Raw genomic sequence first — 23,610 nt, forward strand, 5'->3', positions numbered from 1 at the left:
CTGGCTAAAGCGTCTGAAATGCGTTCAACATTTGTATTCATTGCCTGTATAACGGCATACTCTTTTGCGGCACCGGCATTCTTCGACAATGCATACAACTTCTCAAACGACCTATCTGAGTACCTGGGGAGAGTGAGCAAGCATATCGAGCACTCCAAGGACATACTCAACACGGCCACGTGCGACACATCCAGCGTTGAACTGCCGGCACAGGCGTCCGGGTTACCCTCTCCCTCAGATCAGAAGCTTCTATACGTCGCACTTGGGCGCGGTACACAGGTAAATGAGATTCAACTTTAACCTGCGGGTCACACCGAAGCTAACATCAGACAGAACTATACCTGTGCGACACCATCTTCAAACTCGACGCCTGTAGCTATTGGCGCTGTTGCAAACCTCTACAACGCTACTTGCATCGCAGGAAGCTTCTCGGATATGATTAACATGCTACCGAATATAGCATACAGGATACCCATGCCAAGCAGTGAATCCGATCGCCTTCCACCGGCAAACCTTGATCTGATGGGCCACCACTTCTTTGACGGCTCAACCCCCGTGTTTAACCTTGACACCACGACAACACACCAGTATGGCATTGCACGAACAAAGAAAGAGGCGCAGGTTGACGCGCCGTCGAATGCCATTCAAGGGAACAACGGGGCCGTTGCATGGCTTTATCTCTCAGCCACGAGTGGCTCGGTAGGGGACTATTCCGGCGTATACCGGGTTGACACTGCTGCGGGATCGCCGCCGAAGACATGTAAGGACATGCCATCGGAGTTTACTGTTGATTATGCTGCAAACTACTACTTTTATGGAAAACGGTGATTGCTGGGATTTGATAATGTATATAATTGGGGGTTGGAATGCTGTATGATTTGCCATGACCTAGTCGCGAGATTATAAAGTCAGAAGAATACGTATAAGTTTCCTATGGCCGAATTCTGAGCATACCTGTAGTGACCGTCACCGTCAATGTCTCCACGGTTCTCCCCAAGATCCAATTGGCGCAGGGCTTGTACGAATCAGGTGATCTCGCTATCTATCCACTCCACGTGACTTGGAGTTCCCACGACAGAGAGGTCGGGGTCTAGTCCCCATGAGGACTAGCGCATTCTGATTTTCAAAGTTCCGACGGTCACTCAAGAAAAATCTCGACCGCAACAACGACGAGCAGCACGGCCTCGACCGATTACTGAAAGCAAGTGCAAGTGCGATAATTCTGCACCAGCTGCTTCGAAAGGTCCAGTGACACTTGCGATTTACAACTTCGCCCATATCGAGCGGACTTAATTTCTTCCTTCCGGGAAAAATTTCTTCTGCTCTCGTTGCTAATACAGCAACCCCATTCGAGACCTATTCAACCTCATTTTAAAGTCGATCTTATTCGATTCATATAACACAATGGGCTTCGGTGCTCCTCGCGGACGTGGTGGACCCCCTGGTGGACGTGGTGGACGTGGTGGATTCGGCGGTGGCCGTGGTGGTGGCAGAGGTTTGTTCACGATCAGTTCCATCTGGGACAGCAAGCAGACACCTTGAAGCTCAGCATTCGCCCTCCATTTGGCCTCGAAATCTGTCCCTTAAACCATTGTCAGATCTCTTTCGCTATGGAGGGTGATATCTGCGACAGTTGCTCGAACTGCTGTGCCCTTGAGGAGAATGGTGTGGCTAATACGATCTCTTTACGATGATCTACAGGCGGACTCGGAAGTGCTTCTCGTGGCCGTGGTGGACCCCGCGGTGGAGGTCGTGGTGGACGTGGCGGCCCTCCTGGACGTGGTGGTCGCGGTGGCCGTGGTGGCGCTCGCGGCGGTGCTAAGGGTGGTGCTAAGGGTGGTGCCAAGGTCGTCATTGTAAGTGCTTCATAGTCCGCAGTGTTACAAGGATCTCAGCAGCTGACTTCGGTCATCTTTAGGAACCCCACCGTCATGCCGGTATCTTCGTCGCTCGTGGCGGTAAGGAAGATTTGCTCGTCACTAAGAACCTGACCCCCGGAGAGGCTGTCTACGGCGAGAAGCGCATTGCTGTTGAAACCCCTACTGAGGATGGTACCACTACCAAGACCGAGTACCGTGTCTGGAACCCTTTCCGTTCCAAGCTTGCTGCCGGTGTCTTGGGTGGTCTCGATGATATCTACATGAAGCCTGGCTCTAAGGTTCTGTACCTTGGTTCTGCCAGCGGTACCTCCGTCAGTCACGTTGCTGATATTGTTGGACCTACTGGTAACGTCTACGCCGTCGAGTTCTCTCACCGTTCTGGTCGTGACCTGATCGGCATGGCCACCCACCGTACCAACGTCGTCCCCATTGTTGATGACGCACGTCACCCCCTCCGTTACCGTATGCTGGTACCTATGGTTGACGTTATCTTCGCCGATGTTGCCCAGCCCGACCAGGCTCGTATTGTTGGCCTGAACGCTCACATGTTCCTCAAGGAGGGTGGTGGTGTCATCGTCTCCGTCAAGGCCAACTGTATCGACAGTACCGCCAAGCCTGAGGTTGTTTTCACCCGCGAAGTCCAGAAGATGAGAGAGGAGAGGATCAAGCCCAAGGAGCAGTTGACTCTGGAGCCTTTCGAACGTGATCACTGTATCGTTGCTGGTATCTACAAGCGTTCTGCATAAAAGAAAATGGGGGTCTGGTCTCTTTTCATGTCTTAATCATTTATGCTTTTTTTCTGGCGTCAAGTGTTCTGTGATATGCTGAAATGTTTCTCTTTGCTATCTCGAGGTTTCTTCTGAATGTACTTTTTGAGTCAGAAAATATTCATGTTCCGATTTCGATTACTATATTGTGCTCAGTATGGGATCTAGCTGGCTGTTTGGGAAGGAATAGAGAACTATACGTTTGCTACTTACCTAGATTTCATGCTGCCATCTTCTAGACGGTACCTCGGGTTGATTGTGCCATAATCATGGGAGGGCGTGCCGTCTTCCGTTATGTTCACTTCTGTAGAAGGTCCACCGCGTCTTGGTGAAACAGAAGAAGAGAGACGAATTGTCTGAAGCCCACATTGTCACCCAAAGAACTCGATGCCTAGGTAATTTCCATGCCAGCAGCATATGAAGTGGACTACGTTGTGGTTTCTCGGACTTTCGCCGTTGGTCCGGCCCTGCTTCTATAGAGTTTTCGATCCTTGAGCGGTTCGGTAATCGGATTACTCTCCGACTACGACCGCACGCCTTTTTGTTCACTTCGGAATTGCTGCGTAGTACAGCCTTTCGTAACTGACACCATCATGATTATGGGGCCTTGCAGAGACCGAGAGCGGGGATCATCACACGCTGAGAATTACTTTCTCCCTCTGACCCCGCAGTGTCTTGACAACTGGGATGATTGCTATTTAAGTCACGGTAATATTCTCATCGGATTTCAGGCAGTCTCGTGAGAAACTATATATACCCCGCGGATTGTATCCTGTGCTTACGTCTACCTTGATCCCTTTCAAATCATTACGAGAATAAAAGACCAACTTTTGGAAGTTAGTTAGTCTTATAGACCAACATGTCGATTATCATTACCGGCGCAAACGGCTACGTGGGCCAGGAATTGGCTTCCGCCCTCCTTTCGAGCTCCCCTGATATTACTGTAACGCTCACAGACATTGTCACACCGGCCATTCCCGCTGCTGCCGCTGCTCAACATACGTCGCGAGTGAAATGTGTACAAGCGGATCTCACCTTGCCGAAGGTGGTTGACGAGATGTTTACCGAGTCTCACCGTTTCGACACCGTCTACCTGCTACACGGAATCATGTCCAGCGGCTCCGAAGCGAACTTCGAGCTGGGCATGCGGGTCAACCTCGATGCCACCCGATATATCCTAGACCGACTTCGGGCCGTTATGCCCGGAGTGAAAGTGGTATTTACATCCAGCTTGGCGGTTTATGGTCTTGCCTCTGCTGGGTTCGTCATCGATGAAACAAACTTCCCTCCTGTGCCGTCGTCCTCCTACGGATCGCAGAAACTCATCATTGAGACATTGTTGAACGATTACTCGAGGAGGGGCTTTTTGGATGGTAGAGCAGTGCGTCTTCCAACAGTCACTGTTCGAGCTGGCCAGCCCACGCAGGCTGCGAGCAGCTTTGCAAGTGATATTATCCGGGAGCCGTTTAACGGGAAGAAGGCGATTCTTCCGGTCAGTAAGGAAACGGAGATGTGGATCTGTTCTCCTTATACGGTGGTGAAGAATCTCTTGCATGCTAAGGATATTCCGAAGGAGGCCTTTGGGGAGTCGAGGTCTGTTAATCTCCCCGGATTGAAGGTTAGTATTCAGGAAATGCTGGATGCGCTGGAGGAGATTGGTGGTAAGGAACGAAGAGCATTGGTGGAGGAGAAGTACGATGCCGCTATTGATAAGATTGTGCAAACGTGGACACCTAATTTCAAGACGGATCGTGCGATCAAATTGGGATTTGCGGAGGATGTTCCTATGATTGAGAATATCAGGCAATATGCGAGTCGGTTTGCGTGAGGCTGCTGTTGTGTGAGTGTTGTTGTAAAGTTAGTATGAGCGAGAATATGAATATTTCTTCTTTTCCTTGAATAGAAAAACAAGGGGAGTTATAAGAATATCTTGTATGCCATCAAGATCAGTGTAAAAAATGTTCGTGGAAGAGAAGAACTTCATGTTCAACCATCGCTTGTCGCGGTTCAATGGCCGAATCGAGCGTTAGGGAACAGTCGGGATCGAAAACAGTGGTTTGGAAAAGCGGGTCATGTGATTGGCTGACGGGCTGGCGAACAATTTGACTCCCGAACTTCAACCTCTCATCTCCAGGGCTGACCGTCTTTACAGCCGTTGCACCTTTGCTCCATCCCTCCCCTTCCCTCCACATCCACCTTAATTCTTGTCACAATGGCCTCCCGGCGCCTAGCATTTAATTTCAACCAGGCTCTCCGGAGCCGGGCTGCTCTGAAGTCCATCCAGCCCGTCAAGCGAGGCTTCTCTTCCCCGGTTACCCTCCCATCCACCACCCAGTCGACCACCCTCTCCAACGGCTTCACGGTACGGAAATCAAGTATGCTCAATCGCTTCGCAAGATCACTAACTGGTCTCAGATCGCCACTGAGTACTCCCCATGGGCCCAGACCTCGACTGTTGGCGTGTGGATCGATGCCGGCAGCAGGGCAGAGACTGACAAGACCAACGGAACCGCGCACTTCCTTGAGCACCTTGCTTTCAAGGTATTTCTTTCGCCCAATCCTAAGCAGTGGACATGTTTCTAACAGTTTTCCAGGGCACCAACAAGCGCAGCCAGCACCAATTGGAGCTTGAGATCGAGAACATGGGCGCTCACTTGAACGCCTACACATCGGTACGACCCGGGATTATGATAAGAGTCCAGAATTGGCTCGGAAACTAACTAGGCACCCAGAGAGAAAACACCGTTTACTACGCCAAGTCCTTCAACAACGATGTTCCCAAGGCCGTTGATATCCTCGCCGACATCCTTCAGAACTCCAAGCTCGAGCCTGGTGCTATTGAGCGTGAGAGGGACGTGATCCTCCGTGAGCAGGAGGAGGTTGACAAGCAGTTCGAGGAGGTTGTCTTCGACCACCTTCACGCCACCGCTTACCAGAACCAGCCCCTTGGTCGCACCATCCTCGGCCCCAAGGAGAACATCCAGACCATCTCCCGCGACAACCTGGTTGACTACATCAAGACCAACTACACTGCTGACCGCATGGTCCTTGTTGGTGCCGGTGGTATTCCTCACGAGCAGCTTGTCCGCCTCGCCGAGGAGCACTTCGGCAGCCTCCCCAGCAAGCCCCCTACCTCTGCTGCTCTCGCCCTCACCGCTGAGCAGAAGCGCACCCCCGAGTTCATTGGATCCGAAGTGAGACTCCGTGATGACACCATCCCCACTGCTCACATTGCCCTCGCCGTTGAGGGTGTCAGCTGGAAGGACGATGACTACTTCACTGCCCTCGTCGCCCAGGCCATTGTTGGCAACTGGGACCGTGCCATGGGCAACTCTCCCTACCTCGGTAGCAAGCTCAGCTCCCTCGTTGAGCACCACGGCCTTGCCAACAGCTTCATGAGCTTCTCCACCAGCTACAGCGACACTGGGTAAGTATATATCTCGCTGAGTCTGCAGCCTCGCTGTTCGATTGCATTGCTGACGATGAGCTCTTAGTCTCTGGGGTATCTACCTCGTGTCTGAGAACCTGACCGCCCTCGACGACCTCACTCACTTCGCCATGCGTGAGTGGTCTCGCCTGTGCTTCAACGTCACCTCTGCCGAGGTTGAGCGTGCCAAGGCTCAGCTCAAGGCTTCCATCCTCCTCTCCCTTGACGGCACCACCGCCGTCGCCGAAGACATTGGTCGCCAAATCATCACCACTGGCCGCCGCCTCTCCCCCGAGGACATTGAGCGCACAATCGGTCAGATCAGCGAGAAGGATGTCATGGACTTTGCCAACCGCCGCATCTGGGATCAGGACGTCGCTGTCAGCGCCTTCGGCAGCGTTGAGGGTCTCCTCGACTACAACCGTATCCGCGCGGACACCAGCCGTAACACCCTGTAAATGCTAGGTTAGCAGGATTTGCGTGTCTCAGAGTTATGGCCATTGTTCCGTTTGATTTGGTGATTAATAGATAGATGAGGTGGTAGTCGCCGAGGTAGCGTGTTTTGTACAGTACACAACTGTCACTGATATACTTAAAACTGTATTTCTTTTGTTCACGAGTTACCTGGTCCATTGTACTTTGTGTATATGGTAGTGTGTAGAGAATGTCAGTAGAACCTTTTCGTAAAACCTGCGGCTAGCCTATGGACAGAAGTAGCATGTTTGCTAACACTTACTCTAGTAACCTACAACGGAACACCATACAAGCCTCCGCTATTACTAGTATTGAACGAACAGAGACTAGATTGAAACCCTATACTAGTAATCCATCAATCAATCCTTCGTCTCATTATTCACCATTACCACCATAGGGATATATCAACAAAAGAAAAGAAACCTAACGAAAGAGAAGTCCAAGTCATAGGGGGAATCAAAACACGCCCATTCCCAAGCCTAAAACCAAGAGCCAACAACACATCAGAAAACAGGAAAAGAAAAGAAAAGAATTTAGATAAGAGAATGACAGAAACCTTGCATCTCCAAGCAAGAACCCTCTTCACAACAAAACCAAATCCCCAGACCACAGAATCCAGAATAAATTCAAATCACTGAGGCGCATAAGCCATACCCGCCGGTGCCTGATACCCCGTCTGCAGGCGTTCACTCTGCGCTTCAATCTCTTTCTCCTGCTGCACGATCACGCAGCACGGACACCAGTACGACGAGCAGCAGTCGCTGACACCGGAGCCCTCGATGCCGAAGCGTTGGCGGATCTCCCCGCGGCGAATCATGAGGAGAACCCAGTGGAAACCTACTTGGGCTGTTAGGTAGTAGAGACAGCACTGTTTTTTTGTTAGTTGTTGTTTCTGGGGCTTGGGTGGCTGGTATGGTGGTGGTGGGATGGGGGTGGAGCTATGTCTGTATGTATCTTTGTAGGTACGTACATTTCCGTTCATATAACTATATTCTTTAAGTTGGGGGTCTTCGAGTCGAGATTGTGTTTTACCGAAGAGACAGCAGGGGAGACAACAGCCCCAGAAGCCTGGGTTCGGTATACGTTAGCTTTCGTTATGTATTGTATAAGTAGTAGGGGTATTATCTGGGGGAGAGCATACAGGTCCCTGCGGGAGAGCAGCAGTCCCAGAAGCCGTTGGACCATTCATTTTGCTGTTGGACGGCGGGGGATTCGGATTCTGGGACACCCATTTTTCTTGATTTTTGGGTTTTGGTGGTTGGTGTAGTTGTAGGTGTAGTTGACTGTGTGAGTATGTGAGGTCGTTGTAGGAAGGTATCGTTGGGAGTATATAAACGAGTGTCGAGGGTAGAAATGAAAGAATGGGGCTATGGGATTTAATAAGGACTAGGAATTACTTAAAGACTTTATATACTCTGCTGCTCCTTGCCATTTTGGCTAGAAAAAAAAGGAAATAAAAAAAAAAAGCACGGACATCGTTGTTGATGTACCCATTTCACAAGCCTTAAAGGTTGAAATTAACAGAGTCCTATTAATTGTGGACCTTCTCTAGGCAAACAGGCAGGGCCGTTTGGATCGACATGGCTTTGGACGGTTTGAGAATCGTCTCATTTCCACAAAGACACTCTTCTACATAATTATCACTTGGGAAAAAGGCACATGAAATTGTGAAAGAGTTAAGCACTTGAAGGTGAAACCGTGAAAGACCCGAGACGGAACCCTTAAGGGTCACGGAGAGAATAATGAAGATTGGCACAGGGTCTTGCTTGGATTGCGATAGAGGAACGCTGATCCTCGTGTCTTGTCCTTGGCCTCTACTTAACGTTCTGAGAGGTTCAGCTTGGGTCCATCGAAGCCACGGATTGCTGTTTAGCCCCCTTTGTAAAGTTGAAATACGAGCCTCACCGGGTCGATCAGTTGATATTGGGTTACTAGTTTGGTGAGTTCGGGTTGTTGGCTCGTGTTTTACGAACAGATCGAGTTTTATTCTCTTAACCTTCTCTTATTGTCACTAATTTGTTTCTGTTATCCCTGAAAGCTTGGCTTGGAATATAAAGGATGGATCGTAGTACAGGCAGCCATGCAGCCGAGTTTGCATCACTAATAGAATGCAACCTAACTATCGCTAAGAATAACAAACTCATTAGATAAGATTGTGGACCGTTCAATGGGCCATGATTGGGGAATCAAGGATCTCTGTCGTTCCCCTTGCAGTAGACTAAGCTTGTTAATACTTGAGAGCTGGTGTCTCCCTTCGAAAAGTTTTCCTCTCTCTTTTTCTTTCCATGTTTTGAGCCTCTATGTAGGGGACGTTTCGTGCCTGGCAGCTTGCCTGTAGGGCACACTGTGTGGTTAAGGAGAGTGCTAGTGCCTGCCGGGTGGGTACTCGCTTGGCAATCTTAAGAAACATTAATCAATTTAGAGTGTGCTGCCTAGACCTGGAGGGCCACCTGCCCTTTTCCCTTGATCATTCTATCTGGACTTGTTTCACTTGAGAGATACCGAAAGAGACTGCCGGCTGAATGCTGTCAACCGGATTATATTCGGAATGGGAGCCTTTAGAGAGATACTCCACTGCTGTAGAGAGAAAATTCTGTTTATCCCGCAGAGCACCATCTTCCTTGAAAGGATATATATCAAGTGGCGCACTTTGAATATGTAGCCTGTACTATTACCAATATTTGATTGAACCGAATAGTGGCTGGTAATTCGTATACCGTTGCTGATTGGTACCTCGTCAGCCTCCTTGTGCCCGATTCGTGACTCCCCGGGCGTGCAACTGCCATTCGCTTTAGATGGATGTTTCGATCTAACCCCGAGCGCAGCGGACGGTCGATGATTTCTGGACTGATAGTTTCCAGCCTTTGACTTGCAATGTGATTTTACTAAAGAGATAAGTAGTCAGGAGTAAGGGAGCGGAAATTGCAGTCTGAATGACTCATTGTCTGCCACACATAGACTTAATACCTAGAGTGCAAATTAATAGCAAGAATTTACACATTATGTGTTATTATAATAAGCAATTGGTCAAAACCACAAGTGCGCTGCTCGACGACGAGAACGAGCGTTGTAAAGCTGTCTTCAGCTGGAGGAGGGACTCAAGAGTAAAACGGCGGTGTTTTGGATCGCAGTAGACATTCACCATACAATCATCTTATTGATTGAAGTGGTAGGTATTGATATGTCAATACGAACATTGGCGTTGAAACGTTCCGGGCGGCCTTGGAAGGCTGAGAATCCAAAGGAAGCACTTGGACTGAGCCTATAAGCTCCAGAAGGGATTTGTTGTCTAAGAAACTGGAAACTGTGTCGGTCGACATAGGTCTTGTACTAGTAGTAATTCCCTCTAACACGAAAATGCCGCCGGGATGTATATTGAATACGGAACGTCGATGATATTGAGTGACAATCTATTTCGAGGGAGTGACAGTGTTGGACTTATTTCGCAAGATGACCTTTGCCTTCTTAGGGACAGCCTATGTGAGACTTCACCACATGGGGCAAACGGCCGGAGATTGGAATAGCGGAAAATCGCAGGTCTCTGTCGGACATCCCGGTATGACGGATATATAGAGTTCTGTTAAATTCATATAGCTGGTGTCTCACAGGGTGAAAAGGGACCCAGGCATAGCAGATAGCCTTTTCGATATAGAAGTTTGTCCGGTGTACTCACGTCGTCCTTGAATGAACCAGGCGATGTATAGAGACTAGAGAAGGCATTTTATTGTAGAATGATTCGGTTCGGCTGGGGGCCGCAGGGAAAACAGTGAAGACTAGGGTATGGGTGGTTGTAAGCAATTGCTTTCAGGATCATATCAATGCTGTATCCAGGGACAATTGTTTGCTATTTGTGGGATTCATTATCTGTCCACAGCATGGAGTGACTTTTCTGAAATAATATAACGTTAGAAGAATTAGATACCACGTAGAACACTGAGACTGCGCGGAATAGTTTTTCTCGCTTATGGTTGACTGTGTGTGTGCCCTCTATGTTGAGTGCCAGTTTGCAATCAGACCTCTGGGTGAGCTGGTAATTTTCACTGATCTCCAGCCCTTACTGATGGTTTATCGAACCGTTTAAATCATCTGGAGTGACCAGCGAGAGGTAACGATGAACGAATAGGATGGTTTCTGAATTTGTCTCTTGCATTATATAGTTGGGAACATCGTATGCAGCTCGTTCCTCTCCCTTTCTCTTGACTGATGAATTTGGCCAACGGTTGTGTATCGGTGGACAAAATATTAACTGGCTCTTCCACCAGGATGAGGTCATTAAGGAACCCGGAAAAGTCACTTTGCTCGCTAGAACATGTTTCAGGTTTAGTAAACTGCTGGTGTTATTGATCTTGACAGTTACTCGTTGCTCGAGTCTCGAGAGTAACAAATCGGTGTTGTTATTAGTTCTTTGCTGTCAATTTCAAAAACGACCCAGTAATGGCGCAGGGTCTATATTGGAAACACTATGACACGGGATGGAAGAGTGATATCGCACGAGCTATATTAGGTCAATGAAAAGAGAAAAGAATGAAATCGGGAAACCCGGGACGGCAGTTGGAACCACCACAGGAACCGATAATGTGGGGAAATCCGGTCGGGAAAGTTCCCCAGAATTTCCTTTGACGCTTGCGCTTTCCGTATTTAGATCGTTGCCAGGCCCCAAGGCCCCGTCCTTGCGAAAATGTGATTATCTTGACTCCTGCTTTTCAACGCTCCTGACGATGGACGACGACGGCTCTCCAACAAAAACTGCCCCTAAATTTACGAGATGCAGGACCGGGTGTTTACGGTGTCGAAAGCGACGGCGGAAATGTGAGTAATATTATGTTTCGAAAACCAGACCCTCGGTGTAGCGCGGCACTAATTGAACCTGCCTCAAATTTTAGGCGACGAAGGAAAACCGCGCTGCCAAAATTGTATCGAGAAGAACCTAGACTGTCAATATGGATTACAGGTTAGCTTCTTGCAGAAGAATACTTTCACGGTCACTGCAAGTGAGCTGCGCACGCCCAAACCTGAAGTAAATTATGAGAAGATCAAAGTGGGTAGTGCCTTTTGCTTTCTAAGATTGAACTGCATTCTTGATTGGGGAAATATTCGTTGTATGTGCATACTGATTCTTGAGTTTAGTTTGTCCAGGAAGATCCACTGGGCTGTACCACGGATGCTTCCGTGGAGGATTCGCCGTCCCCCGTTGCCAGCATCCCAGAGGCACATCATCAGAGTGCTCCTATAGATAGTGCAGTAGTCATCGCCGGTGATAGGAAAGATAGTGTTGGGAAGGATAACCGAATTGACTTGGATGAGCATTATGGTGATGGGGGTAGTATTCATCATGATACCTTGGACTTATCACACTGGGGGGGAGGCTTGAAAATATCCCCGGATGGGACCCCTCACCAGGACAAAGATGATGCTGTGCAAGGCCTGCTGGCTCTAGGATCAACAGCTGGTTCTAACGATGTTAGATCGGAGTCGACCAACCTGTCGCTTCCCAGTCCCAATATCGCATTATCGTCGCTGATGAATTCCCGTCCCTCGGAGGTAAAGGAAATTGCACTGCAAGCAGTAACTACCAGACTTTTGGACGATCCCGGACATACGAGGATAAATGAACTGTCAACCTCCATAATGACGAGTACTGGCGTTGAATCGGAAGCTCGCAAGCTGGAACTTCTCCGCCATTACCGCTACCATGTTGCTACTTGGGTAAGGACATTCTTGTTTGCCACCTTCATATATAAGCTTTTCTAATTGCTCTCCTTTGATAAATATAGCTTGACATTTGTGATTTGCGACACCCATTTGGAATTAATGTAATTCAAATGGCAACGAGCTCCGAAAAGCTTCTCTCTGCGATATTATCACTTTCAGAATCGTGCATCATTCAACGAGGTCACTGGAACAGAGCAGGTCTTGAGCAGCTGACCCTTCGAAAGAGTAACCAATTGGACCAACTAGACCACAATCATCCTGACTTCACGGAGCTTATAATGCTATCCCTTCTCGAAGAAATTCGAACTCTAGTCACTGATGTTCCAAAAGCGTGGATTGACTGGGTGAATAGGGATGTGCCTTATGTAAATCACTTGGTTCAGCATGCCTATATCAAGGACATTGAATCGACTGCTTACTGGATGTTTTTACGTATAGGTACGGTCGACGTTGTACTTTCTGTCATATTGATGTTTACACTAGTTAACTAACATGATACCTATCAGACTTAGGAGTGGCGCTCGCTAACGATGTCCCCCTTCGAATCCCGCTCCCAATGCTCCCGATCCCCAGCCTATCATTGTTATCTCGTACCGAGGATGTATGTGAAAGGGTAAGCCATTATACCAATGCTGTCTTGTGGTTATGTGGGAAGGCTTTAGCCCTATGCCATCAAGAGGCGATACCACATCCTCTTGCGACTTCGCATGAGGTGACGGAAAATTGGTTGCAAGCTTTTGGGGAGCTTGAGCAATGGCACCATTTGCGGCCGCTAGAATTCGAACCAATGGTGGAGATAGACGCGAGAGACCAAGTACTCAATCAAGGGAGCGAATTTCCCTTGCTTCTATTCGCGAATGGATCTGGAACGTTTAGTAACCAGATATACCATACTGCAATGCTTTTGTTGCTCCAATGTAAGCCACGAACTGCACTGCTAAATCACCCGCAGTCTCCAGTCCTATCTCCTTTGTGGCACGCATACCGTATCTGCGGCATCGCGCTGAATAATGATACCCGTGAAGGCTGGGACCCGTGCTTGCTCGCCTCTCTCCTTCTTGCAGCAAAGCATATGACGCACGAATCACAGCAACAGGAGATCTTGCAAGGCTTTAATCGCATTCGTGAAATTACCGGTTGGGATACCGGCGAATATCTGAGCCACCTCCGAGAGGAATGGTCTTTTCTCGACGGCATTTGAAAAAGTGTCTGGCTAGGGCAGGCATTCATGGTTAGACTCGCGGCGGCTCACGGGCAGTGGAGAACTGTTGATCATGATCGTTCGATGTGCGACGGCGGGTACTATAACCCCAAGCAATATCCAGATCTCGAATCCGCCAACACGTCCCCCATCCCGTTTCAGCTTCAATGTCTCGGATCAGCTTTGTGATCTCCTTATGCTCCGACGCATGGCTAAACAACCGCCCTGCAATCCACAGTGGCTGTAAGGCGTTATTTAGACACCCCTGGTGCGGGTTTGCTAGAGAGATACCACAGATTCGTCGCGCATGCCATAACATGGATAAACTGGGTGATCGCGGCAATCTGATCCCCTTGGGCATCATCTTGAGTAACAGGAGGCATGCCGTGTGGTAGAGCTGGTTTGAAGAGATGGCAGCCCATTGAACAAACAGAATATGTGGGAAAGGCTTACGGTTGATCGTCTGGACTGGCAGCAATTCGCTCGGCCGTTCCGAAAACCATCGTTGTAGCTCGTCCCACAACCGAACCCAGCGCAAGCAGAATGCTTCCAGGTTACAGCCATTTTGTTCATGCAACTCCACAAATTTCGTGCGATCTGAGACGAGCTGAGTTGCTCTCATACAGAGATACACAGCATAATTGGCATGCATGTCAGGGGACCTAGCATCTTGGAACAATTGATATGCATCCTCTTCTTGGTAGCCCGGGGGAAGCCACTTGGAAGGGTGCAGAAGCGTAGTTTGGGTACCATCCGAGATGAGTGCACCACAAAGATCTGAGTATATGATTAGATTTGTACATAATGGAGACCGAATATACTTTTGAGATAAGGGGAAGCAAAGCTTACCCATCCTCGCATAGCACCAGAACACAGCCTGAAGTAGCCCGTTACTAAATCCATGAATCTCGAAGGCATCAAATAGAGCAGCACAACCCTCGAGATGACGGCGCCAATCCTGCGCTCGAGCGGACATCATTTCCAAACAGCAAAGTAGTACACATGCGGCTACAATCTTCGGATCGCGTACTTGCAGCACCGGGCTTAGGAGTCTTATTGCTTCCTGGTATAGCTCAAGACTATCGAACAAGTCCTGAACACCCTCTTTGCGTTCCATATGCCGTGCCGAGAAGGCGAGAATGGCGTAAGACAAAGCGGGAAATGTCCGCGCTAGTGCCGGAAGCTGCTGACGGAACGTGCATTGCGAGTCAAACATGTCGAGCTACCGGGTGTCAATTAATAAAGGAAATGGACCAAAGATGGTGCACAGGGTGCACTTACCCACGGAGCTACCTCAGTCACGTAATTCTTGAGGTATTTAATACGTTTGCTATTTGAAAAAGGCGACCGGTGAGATTCTTCCCGCTGCCTTTCCCGGTGGGATTGAGGCACCATGTCAATGCCTAGTCGATCTGTCCCTCTGTCTCCAAGCCTGTCTAGTATCCCGGCATCGGGGCTTGGTGCTCGCGTTGGAGCAGCAGAATAAGCCAGCGAGAAAAGGATACATCGTAGTTCTTCCTGGGAGGCGAGGAATCCTGGATCTTGAGAGAAGCCATCCTGATACCAGCTTCCGGGAGACTGGAATGGCCCTCCCGATGCGGGAGAACTGTGGCTGATGCCATCGTAGCTCTGCGGAGGGAGTGGTTGAGTTTCATGATAATCAATTGGATTTGAGTGAGTTATCTCATTCGCACCCGGTGACTGCTCTTCCTCCGCGGGCAGTGGATGTTGCGAGGCGGTGCTCGAGACTCGCCGGCGCTTCGGAGGCGGCTCAGCGGACAACATTGCTCAATTTGATCGTTGTCTCTCACGATAAAGGAACCTTTTTTTTTGTTTGGAATTGCACAAAGACGGGCCAAGACCCCGATAGAAATTGGGGTAGGCTTTGGGGAGGGATTGACGTTGGGATCTTCGGGAAGAAGAATTGATTGGGTAAAAGGTTCCTGAGCCGAGGACCGCCTATCAATAAAACTAAGGGTATTCGGCTAAAGACACTTGCCTTTCGCCTTTACTTCCCCTTAAGTCGGCAGTTAGGACGGCGCCAAGATCGATTCGTTCTTTATCTGATTTCTTTGGTTCGGCTAAACAGGCGGGCCTTGTCCGTGGATTGTATGGTCCGATGGCGACGTTACCTTCGATAGCCTTGATTCTTTCCACCAATGGCTCCACACCGATCTGAAAAGCTGGGGAAAGAGTCCGTGTTGGGGGATTGGCGACGGTGATGACGTCTAAAAAGACGAGCAGAGGCAATTTTGAGGGCGAAGATCCCCCGTTTTGAGGTTAGACTCTTGCGGGGTAGGGCCACTTTCTGGGGTAACGGGTGGCTCGGACTGCCTCTTTGGGCTGGTCGGCTCTTCTGCATCCGGGGCAGTTTTTTGCCGACTGGTCAAGTTACACTTACAGGTGACATGATGACTCGTATACACCACATTTGACCCAGTTTGGACACATGCATTGTGATCATGTATAAATCTTATCTACCCCGTACTGCGCCATATCTCCATCTGGTCCACTTCCCCAGATTTTCTATCTTAGACTATCCCCATATAGACCCACGCGACATCGTGAGGCACAATGGTGAAGCTCAATATATTCGGCACGGGGTTCACCCTCCAAGCTGCCATTTGGGCGGCTTGTGGAATGGCGTTTATTCTCTTTGGTAATCGACTCAATCGCAGACAGCCATCCGTGGATGGAATCGCTGACCCTCGCAGGATATGACCAAGGTGTTTTCTCCGGAATTGTCGAGAATGAAGACTTTCTCGACACCATGGGTAATCCAGGAGACAGCTTGATGGGAATCATTGTGTCCATATACAATCTAGGATGCTTTGCCGGTTGCATTGTGAACTTCCTAGTAGGCGATTGGCTCGGACGGAGGAAAGCAATGTGGCTTGCGATGGTTTGGGTGATTGTAAGTTTTTTTGGAGATCAAACAGTGATAGATCTGTTGCTAACTTGTGGCCCTCGTCTTCAGATCGGTGCCACCTTGCAAACATCTGCATTCTCCGTTCCACACTTGATGGTTGGTCGCTTCGTGACGGGTATCGGCACAGGGATTGAAACCTCTACTGTGCCCATGTATCAAGCAGAGCTCTGTGAGGCGTCCAAGCGCGGTAAGCTTGTGTGTAGCGAGCCTTTACTGGTGGGTGTGGGCATTGTCGTCAGGTAATACAGTCTTCCAATATGTCGTACGATACCTATGCTCATACCTTATAGTTACTTTTTCGACTATGGAATGAGCTTTGTTGGGGGCCAAATTGCTTGGAGATTGCCAATTGCGTGTCAGATGCTCTTTGGATTTGTTCGTATTTCTTGATCCAACTGCGGTGAAACGATTCTAACCGCTTCAAGGTCGTTATTATACTTGTTTTCGGCCTCCCCGAGTCTCCGAGGTATTGCTATAAGGAAGGACGTGACGATGAGGCGCTGCAGATTCTGAGTGATGTATACGGACGGCCAAAAGACGATCCCAAGATTCTCGCCGAGCAGGCCGAGATCCTCGAGGCTCTTGCTATTGAGACCAAACATGGAGAGTACAAGTGGAGGTATATCTCCCTGCTTAACCCCACTTCCTGAGAATGAGAAGCTCACCGGCAACAGAAATATCCTCAAGCGCGACGAAGTTTGCACAGGCCATAGAGTGTACGTGTACTCTCCAATCTCACACCAGTACCAAACTAATAAAGGTCGCAGTCTCCTCGGCTATGGAATGCAATTCATGAACCAGCTCGGCGGTATCAACCTTCTAGTGTACGCCTCCTATGCTCCCCGTCAAGCTTCCGACTAACAACCGTAGATACTTTATCCCGACGGTCCTCAGCACCAATGTTGGCCTTACGAAGAACCTCTCCATGATCATCGGAGGGTGCGCCCAGATCATGTTTGTCGTTGGCAGCTTCTTCCCTACCTTCTTCGTGGATAGAGTAGGCCGCAGAACGCCCATGATGTGGGGCTCCTTCGGCCTCGGAATCTGCATGATGATGGTTTCAATCCTTCTCAGCTTCAAGGGCAAGGAAAATGGTCACGCTACCTCATCAGCCTCGGTTGCCTTCTTCTTCCTCTTCATGCTTATCTTCGGTGCATCAGTCAACTGCATTCCATGGGTCTATGTACCGGAAATCTTGCCTTTGCATGCGAGAGCTAAGGGAACGGCAGTGGGAATTTCTTCAAATTGGATTTGGGTAAGTCCACCTGGGTTCCACTTAGTCTGTTGAAAGAGAGGGGAGATACTAATAAGTGTCAGAACTTCTTCGTTGTCATGATCACCCCCGTAATTATCAACCGTCTCCAGTGGAAGGCATACCTCATCTTTATGTGCACCAATTTCGCATTTGTGCCTCTTGTTTACTTCTGCTACCCCGAAACCGCCAAGCTGAGTCTGGAGGAGATCGACTACCTTTTCACACATCCAGACAAGGGCGCCGTGAAGCTTTCCTTGGAGCTTCAGAAGGAGCGGAAGATGCATGGACATGGCGCCAGTCTTGTCGCAGATACTGGGGTCCTGAGACGTACGAGCGTGGTGGCTGATGAGAGCTTAGAGAAACATCACGGTGTTGATGAACATGTTGAGAAGGTTTAATTTATGAATTATTCTTTGTATTATGATTTTACGATGTTTGAAGAAATGTCTCGGCTGTTGTTAAATGGCTGAATGCTTTTAGTCAGACTTGCTTTAGATCTTGACGTGTATATCTGTTTGAAGAACGCTAAGTGAAGATTTTATTGTATACCCTGATACAAGTGCAGGTCTTCTTTTAAGCATGTGTGAGGTTCGTTGAATAAGTCATTAGGTATTTTAAAAGTCTGTTGGCTGTTGACAAAAGGAATAACAAGATATAACCAGGGTGAATAAAACAAGTTCTTCATTGCGTCGTAGTTGACTTCCGCTACCAGCATCGCCCTGATCTCCATTGTCGTCCGTGATCTTTAGCACCAATTGCATCTTGTAATGTAATATGCTGCAAACCATGTCAGATTGGTCTATGCTCGTGTAGCTCGACAATGACGTATTAGTCGGTCCAAAACCGTGCAAAGGTGGAATGCATTTGACCAGAACATTGAATAAAGACCCTAGGAGAGGGGCGTCTTGATCGGGGCATTTATACCGACGTGGTAGGTTCCTTGTATAACCTAACTATCATGCAGCAGCAATCCCATAGCAGGCCTCTATCAGCCAGAAACAAAGATAACGACCGGAAAATGTGGCGCCGAAAGTAGCAACGGTTAGGAGAATGGTGAATCGTCGGCATTGGACGGAGCAATCAAGAGTATGGTGGAGGGGAGACATCAGAATCCGACCGGTTAATCTCAGACGTTATTTTGCTGCCATTTTTGTCCTTGACACTTTTCTCAGCGACCATAGCAGCAGGAATTGCAGCCATGCTTCTCTTCTCGTCACAGATCGAACCACTCTCCACGTCACTATCCCTCTCCAGGATCTGTTCTTTACCAGCCTCAACCTGATCCGTCCGCCGAGTGACCTTGCGTGTCCGGCAACACCACGCAATACCCAAAACAGTCGTCGCAAACCACAGCACCATGCTGACAAGACTAATCCAGACCGCAGCGCGCATACGGGGTATCGACGACGTCGCTTGTTTATACTCATCTAGGACGTTATTGGAGATATAAATTGCCCCAAACGTGCCTACCTGGGCCAGCCAGAGCACGAAGAGCACGAAGTCCCAGGCTGACCATGCGACGTGGGTAACGGTGATGAAGCAGTGCACGATGCAGGTGAGTGCGGTGACTGCGGCGACGAATTCGGCGTACACCCATTGCGAAGGGGCACGGGCGTTGACCTCTGTTGCGTGGGCTAGGTCGACGCCGTAGAGACCGGCAATCACGATGGCGAAGACGAATTGGAGCGTGCGGAGTGCAGCGCGGGAAATGACGCCGCAGAGGCCGCCTTTGTGCCAGTATTGTTCGATCATTGGGGTTTTGGACTTTGTCATTTTGGGATAGATCTGGGATGGAGAAGTATAGAAACTAAGGTCACTAATATATAGTTATGGGATCGGCAGATGAAGTAGGGGCCCAGTCGGTTCTATCTAGGGGGTCTAGTGTGCTTTATAATAGATTGGTGGAGTGGTAGGTAGGGTCTAAAGGGCTAAGACTGTACTACTGAGGTGACGAGTATAAAATTGGAAATGTGGACCGGCGACGGTGTTTGAGATGCATATCTTTTCCTCCTGGCAGTGTTTTTAGTTCCACTTACAATCTTTTCGCGTCCTCCCATGGTACGTTCTGATTTAAGAAACGGTTCTATTTTAGGGCTGACTTCCTGGATAGGTGATTCTCACGTATTCGTATGGCTTCCGCCACCCTTGCAAAGCGGGCGCTAAACTTATTTGGAGTTTTCATCGTGTTCGTATGTACCAAATGATCCACTCCGAAGGACATTCATTCTAAGTACGTATAAACTTTGCCTCCGAAATGTGGTCGACTGCTTCAGACAGTTTGCGGCCTTGTCCATGGCTATTGATCATGGGTGGATCGTGCGTTCATCTGTTCTTTTCCCTTTCTTCTCTACGATTAAAGTTTTCTCTCGACCCATTTTCCCTCTTAACCTTCCAGCGGTACTCTAAAGGCAGTTAAAATTAGAACGGGTTGGATCTGCAAAGACAAGCACAACTGCTCCAGTACTGTCCCTAGTCATTCATCATGGCTGACATGAGATGCTTCGCTGTTGAAGATGGTAGCTGGGAACTCCCTCCACCGTACGAGTCTATCTCGTCCTCAGGAGGTGCAGATGGCGACCCGACGAGGAACAATCTAGCGACTCCTGTGGTCTTTCCAATATCCAATGCTTCTTTCCCAGAGCTGTCGCCGACCAACGATGGTCGTGTAGATGTTTATATCGGGCCCCGGTTCAGTCGGAATCTGGAATGGCTTATGGGAAACGAAGCCGGCGAGGCGCCGTCCCAGACAGGGAGAGAGGCAACCCCATCCGTACCATGCCCTGCCTGGGATCTCCATCTCAACATCGTCATCCAAGTTGTAGGTAGCCGTGGTGATGCCCAACCATTTGTCGCCTTGGGCCAGGAATTGCAGAAGTACGGCCACCGCGTGCGGCTGGCAACGCATGCTAAATTCGAGCAGTTCGTCAGGACCGCCGACCTTGAGTTCTATCCCATTGGAGGTGACCCTGTCGAGCTAATGTCCTACATGGTGCGCAATCCCGGACTCATTCCAAGCATAAAGAGCTTGCGGGCAGGCGATATCCAGAGGAAGCGAGCCTCCATGGCGGAGATTTTAGACGGCTGCTGGCGGTCGTGTATAGAACCGGACCCGTATGACAAGGCCCCATTCGTGGCGGATGCTATAATTGCAAACCCGCCGAGTTTTGCCCATATTCACTGTGCGCAGGCACTTGGCATTCCTGTCCATCTCATGTTCACGATGCCCTGGACGAGTACTAGGGCCTTTCATCATCCGCTCGCGAATCTAAAGTACTCGGGTAACGACCCGTCGTTGGGGAACTTGGTTTCTTATCATTTTGTAGAGTGGTTGACGTGGCAAGGGTTTGTCTTCCCTTTTTTTTTATATATATATATTTTCTTCACTTTCGCATTGCTTTTACTTTATGCTTTCTTCTTTTCTCCACTGGTGGAGACGAGCCTCGGCTGATAGATCCTAGTCTAGGTGATTTGATCAATGCCTGGCGCAAAAATGTACTGGGCCTAGATCCCGTCCCCACTACAGAGGGGCCAAACCTCGTAGAAGCGCTCAACGTGCCGTTCACTTACTGCTGGTCTCCCGCATTGATACCGAAGCCCAAGGACTGGGCATCTCATATAGGTGAAGATGACACTCCCATCTGGACGTAATCTTGGCTAATTTTGCAGACGTCTGCGGCTTCTTCTTTCGTGACCCACCGGCCTACGAACCTCCAGCGGAACTTGATGTCTTTCTGCGTGCTGGTCCTCCACCAGTCTATATCGGCTTTGGTAGCATCGTCATCGAGGATGTGGAAAAGACATTGTCTATCTTACTCAATGCTATTCAGGAGACCGGAGTGCGGGCCATAATATCCTGTGGCTGGAGCAATCTAGAACGCCGGGAAACTCCCAATGTCCACTACATTGGCGACTGTCCGCACGAGTGGCTCTTCCAGCATGTAGCCGCTGTTGTTCATCACGGTGGTGCAGGAACAACAGCCTGTGGCTTGCGGAATGGGAAACCAACTACCGTCGTCCCCTTCTTTGGAGAGTAAGTATAGCGTTTCTTCATTCTTTGAAAGCTCTTGGGTCTCATGATACTAACCGTCTCGCGTCACAGCCAACCATTTTGGGGCAATATGATTGCCGCTATGGGAGCCGGCCCCGAACCAATCCCCCACAAGAACCTCACCGCACGGAAACTGGCTGACGCCATCACCTACTGCTTAACCCCACAAGCTGTTGCTGTGGCACGGGGTATAGCAGACAAAATGCGCCAGGAGTGCGGCGTTCGTGCGGCAGTTGACTCGTTCCACGCGCATCTCCCACGGCGTAAGATGCAGTGTGATCTCATACCGAGCGAACCTGCAGTCTGGTATTTTAAGACAGGAAGACGAACAGTCAAGCTGTCCAAAGTGGCTGCGCGAACCCTGAAGCATCAGGGACGTATCCATGGAAAGCATCTTAAACTGTGAGTCTGTCCCTAAGCATACAAATCCGGGTTCGAACATAGCAAGATTTTGTTGTAGTTAACGTATATATGATGAAAATGAGCAGATATCAAACAAAGCCATTTACTATCGACATCCGTCGATGGGACCCATTTACGGCCATATCGTCAGCCTCGCTGTCTACCCTCACCGGCATGGCCGATGCCACAGCAGGGATCTTTATCGATCCTTATAAGGAATACAAACGTCTCCGAAAATCCGACCGCAATCGCGACGCCTCCAACCCTGCCACCGTTTCACACCCCCAACTCGCTACACCTGAGACATCATCCACGGCAGAATCAGCATTAATAACAAGAACGCATTCCTCTTCAGATATCTTGGACACTGAATGCAGCTCTGATGACCCAGACTACGCGCGACAGATGGCTATTGCAGCAGCCACCAGCCTAGGGATCTTTCTCGGCCGTTCCTCTCGAGGCGCGCTGGTAGATCTACCTCTCGCCGCCGTCGAAGGCATGCGGGCCGTGCCCCGACTGTACGGCGAAAAAGTACGCTTACACGACCCGGTGAGAGACTGGAAGAGTGGTGCAGGTGTGGCGTGGTCGACCTTCTCTCACGGCTTGTACGAGGGTGTCACTGATATCTTCGTGCACACATACCAGGGGAAGAAGAAACAAGGCGCCATCGGGGTGGCTAAGGGTCTGACCAAGGGCCTAGTGAGCTTGACAGTTAAGACGGGAGCGGCAACGGTTGGCCTTATCGCGTATCCGAATCAGGGCATCTATCGCTCTCTGATGAGCACCGTACGGAAACGACCTGCAAAGCGGATTGAGCAAGCAAGATGGACAGAGGCGGAGTGGATCACTAGGGCGGAAGGAGGTATGCAGATAGATGCAGCGGGGTTGTGTTGGTTGTACGATGAGTTGTTGTCTACTAGGGAGACCGCCCGAAGAGGGCGGTAATACCTAGACCTGTGTGGAGGGGGAGGATGTACATAACATAATTTATAAGGAACTATACAATGCATTAGACAGTATTTAATTTTCTTTATTTGCCTATCCTGCTACAGCAGCCACGCAACTATAGAGGCAGGATATAACCCCTTTCATGGCTTCTTGACCCACTGGTGGAACCCAATGGGACAAAACGAGAAATTTCCTTTTTGGGAATTGATACGTACTTCAGATCTACAAATTATCTCTATTTGATACTACAGCCTGTGGGTTAAGTATCATCAGTTATGGGGCGGACTAGCTAAATCTCAGATCGATTTATCTCTGGTGTACACAGTATAAGAATGCTAGGGCTCATTGCTTTCTGCGAACGTTGACCGGACTGGGAAAATATATCGTGTCTCTTGACGCTTATAAAGCATGAAAAATGGTGCATACTTTTATAACAAGTAGGAATAATGACGTTAGAGGCGGATTAAAATAGAAAACTACCCCAGGATACTGGTGGGTCTATATTGTCTTTCCTGTTTCGGCTATTCTGCCGTATTCGTATATCTATCTGAGGTGAGTGCCAGGAGA

The 23,610-nt window shown here is 49.3% G+C and overlaps 10 protein-coding genes across 10 annotated transcripts; 7 read left to right on the plus strand and 3 right to left on the minus strand.

Annotated features, from left to right (window-relative positions):
* Positions 1-18: 18 nt before the first annotated feature.
* On the plus strand, positions 19-828 carry F9C07_3583 (uncharacterized protein; the record flags this gene model as incomplete). The annotated part of the gene is made up of 2 exons (XM_041291736.1): positions 19-279; positions 334-828. The coding sequence occupies 2 exons, from the start codon at positions 19-21 to the stop codon at positions 826-828; spliced, it is 756 nt and encodes a 251-aa protein (XP_041145884.1).
* A 253-nt stretch (positions 829-1,081) lies between these two features.
* On the plus strand, positions 1,082-2,860 carry F9C07_2283186 (rRNA 2'-O-methyltransferase fibrillarin). The gene is made up of 3 exons (XM_041291737.2): positions 1,082-1,495; positions 1,702-1,856; positions 1,919-2,860. Exons 1-3 carry the CDS (start codon positions 1,405-1,407, stop codon positions 2,624-2,626), a joined length of 954 nt encoding a protein of 317 aa, XP_041145885.1. The 5' UTR covers positions 1,082-1,404; the 3' UTR covers positions 2,627-2,860.
* Positions 2,861-4,759, plus strand: F9C07_2283187 (nucleoside-diphosphate-sugar epimerase). The gene has a single exon (XM_041285753.2). The coding sequence runs from the start codon at positions 3,507-3,509 to the stop codon at positions 4,473-4,475; it is 969 nt and encodes a 322-aa protein (XP_041145886.1). The 5' UTR covers positions 2,861-3,506; the 3' UTR covers positions 4,476-4,759.
* A 58-nt stretch (positions 4,760-4,817) lies between these two features.
* F9C07_3586 (putative mitochondrial processing peptidase beta subunit) lies at positions 4,818-6,692 on the plus strand. The gene is made up of 5 exons (XM_041291738.2): positions 4,818-5,009; positions 5,063-5,188; positions 5,242-5,319; positions 5,380-6,074; positions 6,142-6,692. Exons 1-5 carry the CDS (start codon positions 4,860-4,862, stop codon positions 6,530-6,532), a joined length of 1,440 nt encoding a protein of 479 aa, XP_041145887.1. The 5' UTR covers positions 4,818-4,859; the 3' UTR covers positions 6,533-6,692.
* Positions 6,693-7,179: 487 nt separating this feature from the next.
* On the minus strand, positions 7,180-7,780 carry F9C07_3587 (PLAC8 family-domain-containing protein; the record flags this gene model as incomplete). The annotated part of the gene is made up of 3 exons (XM_041291725.1): positions 7,180-7,416; positions 7,519-7,616; positions 7,690-7,780. The coding sequence occupies 3 exons, from the start codon at positions 7,778-7,780 to the stop codon at positions 7,180-7,182; spliced, it is 426 nt and encodes a 141-aa protein (XP_041145888.1).
* A 3,159-nt stretch (positions 7,781-10,939) lies between these two features.
* Positions 10,940-13,545, plus strand: F9C07_1510422 (uncharacterized protein). Its single transcript, XM_041291712.2, has 5 exons — positions 10,940-11,357; positions 11,432-11,586; positions 11,676-12,254; positions 12,323-12,698; positions 12,767-13,545. Exons 1-5 carry the CDS (start codon positions 11,057-11,059, stop codon positions 13,459-13,461), a joined length of 2,106 nt encoding a protein of 701 aa, XP_041145889.2. The 5' UTR covers positions 10,940-11,056; the 3' UTR covers positions 13,462-13,545.
* On the minus strand, positions 13,493-15,246 carry F9C07_3589 (putative C6 transcription factor; the record flags this gene model as incomplete). Its single annotated transcript, XM_041291726.1, has 3 exons — positions 13,493-14,238; positions 14,311-14,683; positions 14,743-15,246. The coding sequence occupies 3 exons, from the start codon at positions 15,244-15,246 to the stop codon at positions 13,493-13,495; spliced, it is 1,623 nt and encodes a 540-aa protein (XP_041145890.1).
* A 110-nt stretch (positions 15,247-15,356) lies between these two features.
* F9C07_1510105 (sugar transporter) lies at positions 15,357-18,384 on the plus strand. The gene is made up of 9 exons (XM_041291713.2): positions 15,357-16,120; positions 16,176-16,375; positions 16,439-16,629; positions 16,681-16,765; positions 16,816-17,009; positions 17,065-17,106; positions 17,158-17,214; positions 17,261-17,645; positions 17,708-18,384. Exons 1-9 carry the CDS (start codon positions 16,036-16,038, stop codon positions 18,041-18,043), a joined length of 1,575 nt encoding a protein of 524 aa, XP_041145891.1. The 5' UTR covers positions 15,357-16,035; the 3' UTR covers positions 18,044-18,384.
* A 341-nt stretch (positions 18,385-18,725) lies between these two features.
* F9C07_3591 (uncharacterized protein) lies at positions 18,726-19,418 on the minus strand (the record flags this gene model as incomplete). Its single annotated transcript, XM_041285756.1, has 1 exon — positions 18,726-19,418. One exon carries the CDS (start codon positions 19,416-19,418, stop codon positions 18,726-18,728), a length of 693 nt encoding a protein of 230 aa, XP_041145892.1.
* Positions 19,419-19,843: 425 nt separating this feature from the next.
* On the plus strand, positions 19,844-23,110 carry F9C07_2283191 (putative sterol glucosyltransferase). The gene is made up of 5 exons (XM_071510615.1): positions 19,844-20,987; positions 21,104-21,264; positions 21,312-21,675; positions 21,745-22,095; positions 22,182-23,110. The coding sequence occupies exons 1-5, from the start codon at positions 20,128-20,130 to the stop codon at positions 23,038-23,040; spliced, it is 2,595 nt and encodes an 864-aa protein (XP_071366330.1). The 5' UTR covers positions 19,844-20,127; the 3' UTR covers positions 23,041-23,110.
* The last annotated feature ends 500 nt before the right edge of the window (positions 23,111-23,610 follow it).

The sequence above is a fragment of the Aspergillus flavus genome, chromosome 4, assembly GCF_009017415.1.
Source record: "Aspergillus flavus chromosome 4, complete sequence".
Taxonomy (NCBI): Eukaryota; Fungi; Ascomycota; class Eurotiomycetes; order Eurotiales; family Aspergillaceae; genus Aspergillus; species Aspergillus flavus.